The 11,825-nt window shown below is 68.9% G+C and overlaps 2 protein-coding genes across 5 annotated transcripts; both read left to right on the top strand.

Moving 5' to 3' along the window:
* Positions 1–335: 335 nt before the first annotated feature.
* Positions 336–9,226, top strand: LOC101748987 (FCH domain only protein 1-like). Of its 4 annotated transcripts, none has more exons than XM_040653733.2 (29): positions 337–384; positions 941–984; positions 1,442–1,528; positions 1,979–2,070; positions 2,169–2,243; positions 2,369–2,510; positions 2,988–3,140; positions 3,228–3,332; positions 3,653–3,742; positions 3,825–3,921; positions 4,030–4,074; positions 4,174–4,246; positions 4,579–4,600; positions 4,706–4,760; positions 4,883–5,061; positions 5,139–5,163; positions 5,288–5,350; positions 5,456–5,498; positions 5,570–5,661; positions 5,746–6,327; positions 6,634–6,746; positions 6,835–6,937; positions 7,036–7,147; positions 7,223–7,378; positions 7,595–7,727; positions 7,821–8,020; positions 8,308–8,372; positions 8,472–8,636; positions 8,959–9,226. In XM_040653733.2, the coding sequence occupies exons 3-29, from the start codon at positions 1,502–1,504 to the stop codon at positions 8,979–8,981; spliced, it is 3,030 nt and encodes a 1,009-aa protein (XP_040509667.1). In that variant the 5' UTR covers positions 337–384; positions 941–984; positions 1,442–1,501; the 3' UTR covers positions 8,982–9,226. The 4 variants fall into 4 exon arrangements, with proteins under 4 accessions (XP_040509669.1, XP_040509667.1, XP_040509668.1 ...); XM_040653732.2 differs by having other exon boundaries at positions 346–384; positions 3,644–3,742; XM_040653734.2 differs by lacking the exon at positions 5,288–5,350 and having other exon boundaries at positions 341–384; positions 3,644–3,742.
* A 241-nt stretch (positions 9,227–9,467) lies between these two features.
* Positions 9,468–11,526, top strand: B3GNT3 (UDP-GlcNAc:betaGal beta-1,3-N-acetylglucosaminyltransferase 3). Its single transcript, XM_025144296.3, has 2 exons — positions 9,468–9,513; positions 10,206–11,526. The coding sequence occupies exons 1-2, from the start codon at positions 9,487–9,489 to the stop codon at positions 11,328–11,330; spliced, it is 1,152 nt and encodes a 383-aa protein (XP_025000064.1). The 5' UTR covers positions 9,468–9,486; the 3' UTR covers positions 11,331–11,526.
* The last annotated feature ends 299 nt before the right edge of the window (positions 11,527–11,825 follow it).

Raw genomic sequence — 11,825 nt, forward strand, 5'->3', positions numbered from 1 at the left:
GGGACTGCTGAGAGCGTGAAGGCACAGGGGTGGGGAGCGCAGAGGATTGCGGTGGGGGGGGGTGGGGGCACCCGATCCCCGCAGCGCCGGGGGGAGTCCGACCCCGCCGCGCTCTCTGCCCGACCGAGCGTCTCCTTTAAATATGCAAATCGCCCCCCTCCCGGCGCGCCACATTTGACCAATGAGCGACGGCGGCCGCGGGGCTGCGGTAACCGCTGCGGGCGCGGGATCCAATCAGATCGCTGCGCGGCGGGAGGGGGCGTGGTCATCGCCGCACCCCCCCCACCCCGGCGCGGTCCCGGCGCCGCGCGGAGCGGAGCGGTGCGGGGCGGTGCGGGGCGGCGGCGACGGCGGCGGAGCGGGGCGGGGGCGGCGGCCTCGCAGGTGAGTGCCCCCCCCCGTCCCCCCTTCATCCCCCCCCCCCTCCCACCGGGTACCCTCCCCGCACCGTGGCAGCCCCGCGCCGCCCCCCGCAGGTGCAGCGGCACCGCGTTCCCCCCCCCCCCCCCCCCCCCCACCCCCTCCATCCGGATTTTTTTTTATAGCATTTTTCATTTCTTCCTCAATTCAGTTTTATTCATTTCACATTTGGAGGGAAAGGGCCGCGTTCCTTTGTGCCCCCCCCGCCCCCATCGCCCCCCCACCCCTCCGTTCCCGCGGTCTTCGGGGAGGAGAACAGAGCTGCCCCCCCCGCCCCCCCGCGCTCAGCATCGCTCCATACCCCCCCCAACACCCGACCCCACCTCCCCATTCCGGGGGGGCTGCAGCCCCTCGCCCCCCCCCCCCCCCCGCAACCCCACCCCGCGAAGGTCACGGCCACAGCGGGGTCCCCCCCCGCACCCCATACCCCGCGTTGGGGGCGGGGATGCGCTCAGCCCGCCCCGCTCATTGCACAGCTTTTGAGGGGGGGCACCCCGTGACCCCCCCGCTCCCCCCACAGACCCCCCCACGCCGAGGATGCGCGCTGCCGCCCCACAGCAGTGGGTGAGTGGACCCCCCCCCCGTATCCTCCCCCCGTTCCCCATCCGTGGGGCGCGACGTTCCCCCCCCCGCTGCACGCAGTGCTTCGTTTCCTGTTTTTCGTTACGCGGGGGGGGGAGGCGGGGTGCTGCACCCCCCCATGGGATCCGAGGGGTGTGTGGGTGTGGGACCCCCAGCCCTGGGAGGGATGGATGGGTCGGGGGGGGGGGAGGGGGGGGCAGCACCTTTGTGTGCCGTTATTTTATCGAGGGGGGGGGGTTGTAGTTGGGGGGGGGGGAGCTGCCACCGTCGCTCATTTATTATTGAGGTGCAGATCCGGTGTCAGCTCCCCCCCCTCCGTGCTGTGGCACTGTTCCCATGGACACAGCGCTGTGCGGAACCCATTGGGTGTGGGTATGATGGGGGGGGGGGGGCACAAGGACCCTCCCCCCCAGCTCAGTGCCCCCCCCCATATCCCCAGGGAGCTGCAAGCTGAGAGTGCTGCCTGCCCCCCCCTTATCCCCCCCCCGCCACCTCCACGATGTCCTTCTTCGCTGAGCACTTCTGGGTAAGGACCCTTCAGACCCCCCCCCCCCACCTATGGGTGCCCCCCCCCGGGGGTTCCCCATCCTCACAGCAGGAAGTTCACTACTCAGCACTTCCTGGTCTGCAGCTGTGCGCTGTGCCCCCCCCCACCCCCCCGTGCCTCAGTTTCACCCATGTGATGTATCCACCTGCAGTGCTGCTGGTTGTGGTGTGGGGGGGGGGGGTGTACCCCCAATAGCACCCTTTGCTGGGGCTCAGCCCCCCCCCAGCACAGCTCTGGGGGGGTCCCACAGTGCCCCCATGCCTCGGTCTCCCCATGTGCTGGAGTGGGGGGGGGGGGGGAAGGAGCGCATCCCCAAATAGCAGCCGGGGCTCAGCCAACCCTGGAACAGCTCCTGGGCCCTCACATTGGGGTCTGAAGGGGGGGGGGGGGGGGTCTGGGGTGACAGCTCCCCCCACTCCCCCCCCCCAGGGCGAGAAAAACCACGGCTTCGATGTGCTGTACCACAACATGAAGCACGGGCAGACCTCCACCAAGGAGCTGGCGGACTTCGTGCGCGAGAGGTGCTGCGGGCGGGGGGGTCTGGGGGGGGGGGGCACACACCCTGGGGACCCCCCCCTCCCTTTTTTCATGCCAGCTCCCCCCCTCCGACCTCCCCCAGGGCTGCCATCGAGGAGAGCTACGCCAAAGCCATGGTGAAGCTGTCGAAGATGGCCACCAACGGCACACAGCTGGGGTGAGCGCGGCACCGGGGGGTACCCTGCATCCATATGGGGGGGTGGGGGGGGGCGATGCTCACCGTGTGTCCATCCTACCCCCCCCCCCCCCCCCCACACACCCTCTTCCTCTCCACTCTGCCAGGACCTTCGCCCCGCTCTGGGAGGTGTTCCGTGTCTCCTCTGACAAATTGGCTCTGTGTCACCTGGAGTTGGTGCGCAAACTGCAGGAGCTGCTCCGGGAGCTGTCGCGCTATGGGGAGGAGCAGGGCCGGGCACACAAGAAGGTAGCAGAACCCCCCCCCTCTGCCTCCCCCCACCGCCCCCCCTCCAACCCTTTGCAGCCACACAGCCCCTGTCCCACACCTCCCTCCTCGTCCAGCCCCCAAACAGCCCTGGGCGGCCCCTCCAGACCCCCCTCCAGCCCCCACTGTACACACCCCTCTGCAGCCACTACCCCACACAGCCCCCACCTTATTCAGCCCCCCCAACCCCACACCCCCCCACAGCCCCTGTCCCACACACCCCCCCTGGACCCCTCTACAGCCCCCACTACACTCACCCCTCTGCAGCCACTACCCCACACAGCCCCCCCCCACCCTTATGCAAGCCCCCAACCCACACCCCCCCACAGCCACTATCCCACTGCCCCCCACAGCCCCTGTCTCACGCAACCCCCCCACCCCCTGCTCCACACAGCCCCCCCACACCCCGCAGCCCCCTCCCACACACCTCCCTCCCTCTGCACCCCCCCCATCCCGCAGTGCAAGGAGGAGGCTGCAGGCACGCTGGAGGCGGTGCAGCTCCTGCAGGGGGTGGCTCAGCTGCTGGCCAAGTGCAAGGAGAGCTACCACAGCAAATGCCACGAGCACGAGCGGCTGCGCCGGGAGGGCACCAACCAGAAGGACATCGACAAGGTGACCCCCCCCCTTCCTACTCTGGGTGGTCGTTGCTCCTCTCCCCCCCCCCCCAACCCTGCATCTCACCCCACTGCCCTCCTGCAGGCAGAGCTGAAGTCCCAGAAGGCAGCAGAAGCGCTGAGGCGCGCGGTGGATAAATACAACACCGCCCGCAATGACTTCGAGCAGAGGATGGTGGAGTCGGCCACGGTGTGTGTGTGTGGGGGGGGGAGTGGGGGGGGGACGACTGGGGGTGGTGGTGGCACCGGGAGCATCACTGCGGGGATGCGGTGCTGGCGGGGTGAGGGATGTGGGCATGGGGACGTGGTGGTGGCACAGAGGATGTGACCATGGGGACGTGGCACTGGTGGGGTGGTGGCACGGGGGGTGTGACCGTGGGGGGCACGGTGGTGACGTGGGGACGCCCTGCCCTGCCCTGCCCGAACCCATCCGTGGCGATGCCGCCCCCTGGGGATGTGCCACCCCTCCATGGGGACACCCCCATCCCCCCAACCCCGCAGCGCTTCCAGGAGGTGGAGGAAGCCCACCTGCGCCACATGAAGGGCCTCATCGGCTCCTACTCGCACTCGGTGGAGGACACCCACGTGCAGATCGGGCAGGTGAGCCCCCCCCTCCCCCCCCCAATCCCGTGGGGACACCCCCCGGGTGCCGCTCTGCATCCCACTGCACCGCTCCCTGCAGGTGCACGAGGAGTTCAAGCAGAACGTGGAGAACATCGGCACCGAAACGCTGCTGCGGAGGTTTGCAGAGAGCAAAGGGACGGGGAGGGAGCGCCCAGGTGAGGAGGGGGGTGGGGGGGGGGGGCACGGTCCCAAGGAGGGGGGGGGGGGTCAGCTGTGCATGGGGACACTGCTGCCCTCATGGCTGACCCCACGTTTGCTCTCAGGCACGCTGGATTTCGAGGAGTACCGCCTGGCCCCAGCGCAGGAAGGCGAGTACGTCTGCCCCCCACTCAGCCCCGTGCTGGGGGGTGCTCTGGGGGGGGCTGCTCACTGCTTTGTGCCCCCCCCCCCCTCCACCCCCACCCCAGGGCCCAAGAGGAGCCGCAGCAAAGCCTTCCGTATCCCCGGGCTGAGCCGCAAGGAGAGGGAGCGTGATGCTGGGTGAGGCGTTACCCCCCCCCTACGCCCCCCCCGGTGCCCCTCTGTGCTCTGCATCCCCTGCAGCCACCCCCTCCTTCTGCCCCTTGCACCCGCTCTCTGTGCCCCATGCTTCCCTGCATCCTTCCCATCCATCCCCTGCATCCATCCCATGCAATTCCATGCTGTCTGCATCCCCTGCATGCCTCGTCTGCGTCCCTTTGCATCCCTTCTCTATGCTGCAAATACCCCAACGCTCCTCTGCACCCACCCCCTGCATCCCTTGCAACCTTCCCTTGCACCTCTGTGCCCCCATCCCACCCCCCTCCATTCTAACACTGCTGCCATCCCCACAGGGAGTCCCCGGACACCGATGCGGTGAGTGGTGCTGTGTGGGCTGCCGGCCCTTCTCCATCCCACACCACCCCAAACTGGGAGCACTGGGAGCGCTGGGCTCCACTCTGAGCATCCCCCCCACCCCAGGCGTGCCCCGAGGTGGACGAGGACGGGTTCAGCGTGCGCCCCGACATCGCTCACAGTATCCTTGGGGTCTGGGGGGGGGGGGGGGATGTTGGGGTCTGCGGGTGTGTTAGGACTGGGGTTTTTGGGGGGGGTCTGGGGGTGTTTGGGGGTTCAGGCGTTGCCTTAACGGGGGCTCAGCGGAGGCGGAGCGCCACAGCTGCTCCTCCAGCGACTCAGACTACGATGAGGATGAGCCCCGCAGGTTCCACGTGCACATCAAACCCGTGCAGCCCCGCGAGGGGGGGGGCAGCGCCGGGGCCACCGTGGAGCAGCTGAGGGCCACCGTGGGAACCTTCATCCTACCGCCCGGCGTGGGGGTGAGGCTGGGGGGAGTGGGGGGCGGTGGGGGGTGGGAAGGGGCCGTGCTGGGGCTAACGACCCCCGTGTCTCGCAGGGCACCGTCAGGCGGCAGTCGTCACGTGAGTGTCACCTCGTGGTGTCCCCCATGTCTCCTACTTCCTCCTGTCCCTGCGTCCCCACACCCCCTAACATCTCCTGTCCCCACGTCCCCTAACCCCCCCCTGTCCCCATGTCCCTCCCCAGGGCACACGGCGGCTCTGTCCGCAGCCCCGAGCGCCGCCGACCCGGGGGGGCCGCAGGTGCCAGGTGAGGCCGTGCCGGGGGTCCCTCTGTCCTGGGGGTCCCTCTGTCCTGGGGGTCCCGCCGTCCCCTCTCCCTCCATGTCCCCAACCGCATCCCCCCTCCCTGCAGGTGACAGCATGGGGAGGGGACACGCGGTGGCACAGGCAAGCAGGTACAGGACGGGGAGGTGCTGGGGGGGGACACTGAGCCCCGTGCCGGGCACTGAGCCCCCCCACCCCATAGTGGCCCTGGGAAGGTCCCGGTGGACGCAGTGCCCCCCGCGGCGCTCTTTGGGCCCCCCCTGGAATCAGCCTTCGAGGCGGAGGATTTCCCGGGTGAGGCGTTGGGGATGTGGGGGGGGGGGGGGGGGGACACCCCGCTGTGCCCCCCCAGCATCCCAACACCGCGCTCTCCCGCAGCGCCCCGTTCCTACGTCCTGACCTCCTCCTCCTCGCCCTTCTCCTCCTCCTCTCCGGAGAACGTGGAGGATTCGGGTCTGGACTCCCCTTCTCACCCCGCGCCCGTCCCCTCCCCGGACTCGAGGCCGTGGACTCCATCAGCACCTCAGAGCCCCCTCCCCAAGGGGGGGGCGCTGCCGGACCCCTCCCCAGCGCCGCCCTCAGCCTGGGCCCCCCCCCGGCCCCGCAGCCCCGGGGGCCGCCTGCCCGAGCTGCCCGGCTTCGCTGTGTTCCCCGGGGCTGAGGGGCTCTGGGAGGAGGGGGATGGGGGGGGCGCGGGGTCCCGGGGGCGGCCCCGTGGCACCGCCCCCCCCCCGCAGCCCCCCTCGCCCGACCCTTTTGGGGAGCCCTGGGTCCGGCCCCGCAGTCCCCCTGAGGAGCGACCCCCCCAGCCCCGACCTTCCTCCAACTCGGCCTCGTCCTCCTCCTCCTCCCCGGCCCCCCCAAGTGGGGGGGAGTCCTCCAGCCCCTCCCCATGGACGTGCCCAGGGCTGGGGACGAGGACGTCTGAGGGAGGCACTGCGGCGGCCCCCCCTGAATCGGGTGAGTTCTGTGGGGCTCCCCCCAAATTACCCCCAGCTCTGCCCCCAGTCACCCCCAGCCCTGCCCTCAGTTACCCATAGCGCTGCCCTGGCGTTACCTTTCCCTCTGCCCCCAGTCACCCCCAGCTCTGCCCCCAAATTACCCATAGCTGTGCCCCCCATCTCTCTCCAGCCCAATGCATCCTATGGGAGAGGGCTGAGCCTGCTGTTCTCCTGGCCCCCGTGGGACCCCCTCCCCCCCATGGAGACCCCTACCTCTCATTGCCCCCTTCACCTTGTGCCCCCCTGACCCCTTCTGTGCCCACAGCCGCCCGCCCCCCCGCCGCCGCCCCCCGTGAGGTCCCATTGGTGGCCCCCCCTCGCCGCTCCCGGACGAAGCGCCCAGCAGCCGGCCCGGCTGCAGGCAGCAACAGTGACCTGGTGTGTAGGGCTGCGGGGGGCAGGAGGGGGGGCAGCAGCAACCCTGGACCCCCTTCTCTCCACTGACCCCCCCTTTCTGTGCCCACAGTCGCGCTCTCTCAGCCCCCCGCCCTCCTGGAGCTGCCCCTCACACTCAGCCCCTGCCAGCCTTGGGGAGCGCGGCTTCTTCTCCGTGTGCCCACCGCCCCTCGGTGCGTCCGGGTTAGGGGTGGGGGGGTCCTGGCTGTGGGGTACGGACGTGGGGGCTGTGGGACCCGCCGGGTGCTCATGGGCTGTGTGTTGCCCCCAGGGCTGTCTCGGGGTCCCAGCCCGGTGGTGTTGGGCTCGCAGGACGCGCTGCCCGTGGCCACCGCCTTCACCGAATACGTGCACGCCTACTTCAAGGGGCGCGATGCCGACAGGTAGGGGGGGTGGTTGGGGTCGGGGTTGGGGTCCCCCCCAGCTGTCTGCCTGCTGACCCCCGCCCGTCCCCGCAGCTGCCTGGTGAAGGTGACGGGGGAGCTCACCATGTCCTTCCCCGCTGGCATTGTGCGCGTCTTCAGCGGCACTATGGCCCCCCCCGTGCTCAGCTTCCGTCTGCTCAACGCCGGCGCCATCGAGCAGTTCCTGCCCAACGCTGAGCTGCTCTACAGGTATGGGGACGTGGGGACGTGGGGACGTGGGCTGGGGTGGTGGCAGTGGGGAGTTTGGGGTGCGCGGGGTGTTGGGGCGTAGGGTTTCTGGGGAGGCTCCGGGCACCTTCATCACGTGGTGGGTGCAGCGCCGTGCTTTGGGCTGCCGGCTCACTGCACACCGGGGGTGGCAGCTGGGGGGTCCCCGGTGTGGCTGCAGCGTCCCCATCCCCGCAGTGACCCCTCCCAGAGTGACCCCAGCACCAGGGACTTCTGGCTGAACATGGCTGCGCTGACGGGGCAGCTGCAGAAACAAGCAGAGCAGAGCCCGTCCGCCTCCTACTACAACGTGGCTCTGCTCAAGTACCAGGTGAGCCCAGCGTGGGGTGAGCGCACCCCACATCCCCCCCACCGGGCTCTGAAGGGGGAGGCTGACAGCATCCCACCCTCCTCTACCCCCCAGTTTTCCCGACTGGGCCCCGACTCAGCCCCACTGCGGCTGTGTGTGCGCTGGGACTGCACCCCCGGAGCCACGCGGGTCAGCGTGGAGTATGGGTACAACGCGGGCGCACTCGCCCTGCCTGTGCCCCTCGCCAACGTGCACGTGCTGCTGCCCCTGGATGAGCCCGTCACCAACGTGCGGCTGCAGCCCAAGGCCAGCTGGTAAGGGGGGGGGGGTCCGAAATAGGCTGGGGAATGTGGGGGTGGTGGGGATGGAGATGGGGAGGGGTCCCAAATAGGCTGGGGAATGTGGAGGTGTTGGGGATGGAGATGGGGAGGGGGTCCGAAATAGGCTGGGGAATGTGGGGGTGGTGGGGATGGAGACGTGGGGGGGTCCAAAATAGGCTGGGGAATGTGGAGGTGTTGGGGATGGAGATGGGGAGGGGGTCCGAAATAGGCTGGGGAATGTGGGGGTGGTGGGGATGGAGACGTGGCCGTGTCCCCCCCAGGAACCTGGAGGAGAAGAGGTTGCTGTGGAAGCTGCTGGACGTCCCCAGCGCACCGGGGCAGGGAGGTGAGGCTCCATCCAGCCCCGCACCCCCCCCCACTCTGTCCATGTGGGGACAGGGATGGGACCCCCCACCTCTGTGCTCCCCCTCTCCTTCCTCCCCAGGCTGCGGGCGGCTCTCGGCCAGCTGGCAGCCGCTGGGTGGGCCCAGTAAGCCCAGCCCGGTGGCAGCACAGTTCAGCAGTGAGGGCAGCACGCTGTCGGGCGTCGAGGTGGAGCTGGCAGGCGCTGGGTACCGCATGTCGCTGGTCAAGAAGAGGTTCGCCACGGGTACGTGGGGTGTCCCCCCTTCCCCCCCCCCCCCCCATCCCCATCCCCACAGCCTGTGGTTGCACGTGGACCTTCCTGTGTCCCCCATGTCTGAGATGCTTGGGGTCCCTCGTGTGCTGCCCAGGGTGCACGACATCTCTCCTCCGCACCCCACAGCCCCGGGGGCACAGGGACCCTTCCTCACTCCTCGTGGTGCAGGAGGTCCCTTCCCCAGGTGCCCAACGTCCCCTCCCCACCACCCCGCTCTCCGTTCCCCCTCAGTGCCGATGCCCCATGGGTGTGCCCCCATCTTTCAGCCCCCTCCCCCCCCTTTCCTCCACAGGGATCTACCTGGCGGGGTCCTGAGCTGCCTCTTCTCGGACCCCCGGACCCTCCCTTGGCTGTGTGAGCTCAAAGCACTGGACGGAGCCTGGTGGGAGGGGGTGCCTTCCTCCTCCTCCTCACTCCTCTTCCATCCCCCCCCCCCTCCCCGCACCCCTTCCTCCCCATGGCCATAACTGCGTCATCTCCTGCTGTAAGGGACGGACCCCCCCCCCCCCCCTCCCACCCCCGTGCTGTGAAGCTCTTTTATTAAACACTTTATTTTCTAATCACCGCCTCTGCCCCACACTGTGCCGCCCATCTCTGCCACCTCTGGGCTGCTCCCTGGTAACGGGCTCAGCTGCTGCACTGCGTTCCTGGGGGGAATCTGAGGCCGGGGGGGGCGGGGGGGGAAGAGGAGGAGCCAAGGCTGAACTGTGACACTTCTCTCACCCATGGGTGCTGCTGCCCCACCTGCTCTGGGATGGGCAGATGGGTGGCACCAGGAGTAGGGAGGGGGTTGCAGATCCTGTCCCGGTGACGCACAAGAATGGCTCTGGTGTGGCTCTGTGGGAAGGTACCGGGGGCTCTGTGGGGCTGGGAGGGCTCAGGGCATCACGTGCTGCGGGGGGGGGCTCTGGGATAGGGCCGGGTGCATCCTGCTTTGGTGGGCTGGGGGGAGGTGGGAGGTCCCCGTAGGATCCCCATGCTGCAGGGGGTCCTCACGCTGCATGGAGTCCTCGTGGGGTCCTCTGCCCGTGGGCTCCATCTGTACGGGGTGGGGGCCGCTCACATCGCCTGTTGGTGGGCTTCGTGCACCCAGAGCCAGCGCTCCCCGCCTCCGGCCGAGGGTGCTCCAGTGGGTGTCCCATCCCATGCGCTGCTGGCGTGGCCCTGCTGTGCCCTCGGCTATTTGCTCTGTGTGAGGAAGCAGCTGCCAGGCTGGACTGGGTGCCTACGCCTCCCCCTGAGTTCTCAGAAAGGAGGCGGAAGTGGACTTGGGACCAAAACGATGGAACAGAGAAAGGGAGGGGGTTGGACGTAGGACACAGAGGGGGGGATGGAGCACGGGCGGCTCTGCGTCCGCAAGCAATTGGGTGCGGCGCCCCCGGGGTGGCTGTGGGACGCCTGGAGACACTGCCCGGGAGGCCCCACGTGTGCTGCGAGGCGGTGATGCCATCAGCATGTGGGATCCCATCCCACCGTGGGGTGCAGTGTGATCCCATAGGTGTGGGACGTGCGGCCCCAGCTGTGCTCCCTGTCTTGCAGACCCGCTCCCCGTGGCGCCGCGTGCTGCAGAAGTGGGCTTTGCTCACGGTGGGGGCCGTGGGGCTGTGCTATCTGCTGTCCCCCACCACGGCCCCGTGGTCTCGCGCAGCCCCCAGCCCCGCACCCACCTCCACGGCAGCCCCCAGCTCCCCCCCAGCTCCGCCCAGCGTCACCCCGTGCGTGGCCAACGCTTCGGTGCAGAACATCTCCGGCTTTGCCAAACTGCCCGAGCAGTCGCGGGACTTCATGCTGTACCAGCACTGCCGTGCCTTCCCGCAGCTCCTCGACGTCCCCGGCAAATGCGGGGGTCCTGCGGGCTCCTCCAACGTCTTCCTCCTCCTGGCCATCAAATCCTCCCCGGCCAACTACGAGCGGCGCGAGGTGATCCGCAAGACGTGGGGTCAGCAGAGAACTTTGGAAGGGGCGCAGATCCGGCGGGTGTTCCTGGTGGGGGTGGCCCCCAGAGCGTTGGACGCAGCCAAACTGAACCATCTGCTGTGGCACGAGCAGCGCGAGCACCGCGACGTGCTGCAGTGGGACTTCAAGGACACCTTCTTCAACCTGACGCTGAAGCTGATGCTGTTCCACACCTGGCTGCAGCAGCGCTGCCCCGGAGCGCACTTCGTCTTCAATGGGGACGACGATGTCTTCGTCAACACGGACAACGTGGTGGCCTTCACGCGGGGCATCCCGAGCGATCGGCACTTGCTGGCTGGGCAGGTGTTGGCTAACACGGGGCCCATCCGTGACCCGGCCAGCAAGTACTTCGTGCCCACGCAGCTGATGCCGTCGGAGCTGTTCCCACCGTACTGCAGCGGAGGAGGGGTGCTCATGTCCGCCTTCACCGCGCGCGCCATCCACCGCGCGGCGCAGCACATCCCGCTCTTCCCCATCGACGACGTCTACCTGGGGATGTGCTTGGAGAGAGCCGGGCTGGCACCCATCTCCCACGACGGCATCCGGCCCTGGGGCATCTACGTGCCCCGCCATTCTGACCCCATGGACCCCTGCTACTACCGGGAGCTGCTGGTGGTGCACCGCTTTGCGCCCTACGAGATGGCCATGATGTGGCAGGCTATCCACGCGCCCCAGCTGAGCTGCGGGAGGAAGGTGCGCATCTCCTAGGATGGAGCGGGAGGGACGACATCACTGCTGCTGCTCGAGGGGCTGTGGGATGCTGCTGTGGGGCTGAGGTGACTTCTTGGTGGTCATGGAGGTGATGCACTGCGGCTGCACCGTGGAGGCTCTGCCCCAGGACTGTCCGTCTTGTGCCCCGGTGCTCCTCTCGGTGCACAGGGACAATAAAGGAACGCGTTTTGGAGATGAGGGCTCTGCGCCTGCTGCCATCCCGCAGTGCAGGAGGGCTCAGTGCAGAGTGGGAGCTCGGGGTCCCCCCACCGCCTGCCCCTTGTCCCCTGCGTCTGCTCATCCATTGCGGATGGGCACAGACCTGAGGTCCCCTCCCTGTCCCCAGCCACACAAGCAGTAGATGGAGGCCCCCCATGTCCCCCCCCAGCCCCTGCTGCCCCCGGGCTGCCCTCCTACTGATGTCCACAGGGGTCTCCAGGGGCTCATGGGAGGGCTGAGCTCACCGCTGCACTTCCTCTGGGGGGACATTCG

This window comes from Gallus gallus, chromosome 28 (assembly GCF_016699485.2).
Source record: "Gallus gallus isolate bGalGal1 chromosome 28, bGalGal1.mat.broiler.GRCg7b, whole genome shotgun sequence".
Classification (NCBI taxonomy): domain Eukaryota; kingdom Metazoa; phylum Chordata; class Aves; order Galliformes; family Phasianidae; genus Gallus; species Gallus gallus.

Bases quoted from the DNA above. Each gene is read 5' to 3' on its own strand.
- LOC101748987 (XM_040653732.2), top strand. From the start codon at position 1,502: ATGTCCTTCTTCGCTGAGCACTTCTGG. The intron at 4,075-4,173 runs GCGAGTACGTCT...CCCCCACCCCAG, and splicing joins CCTGGCCCCAGCGCAGGAAG to GGCCCAAGAGGAGCCGCAGC. The intron at 8,637-8,958 runs GTACGTGGGGTG...TTTCCTCCACAG, and splicing joins CAAGAAGAGGTTCGCCACGG to GGATCTACCTGGCGGGGTCC.
- B3GNT3 (XM_025144296.3), top strand. From the start codon at position 9,487: ATGGCTCTGGTGTGGCTCTGTGGGAAG. The intron at 9,514-10,205 runs GTACCGGGGGCT...CCTGTCTTGCAG, and splicing joins TGGTGTGGCTCTGTGGGAAG to ACCCGCTCCCCGTGGCGCCG.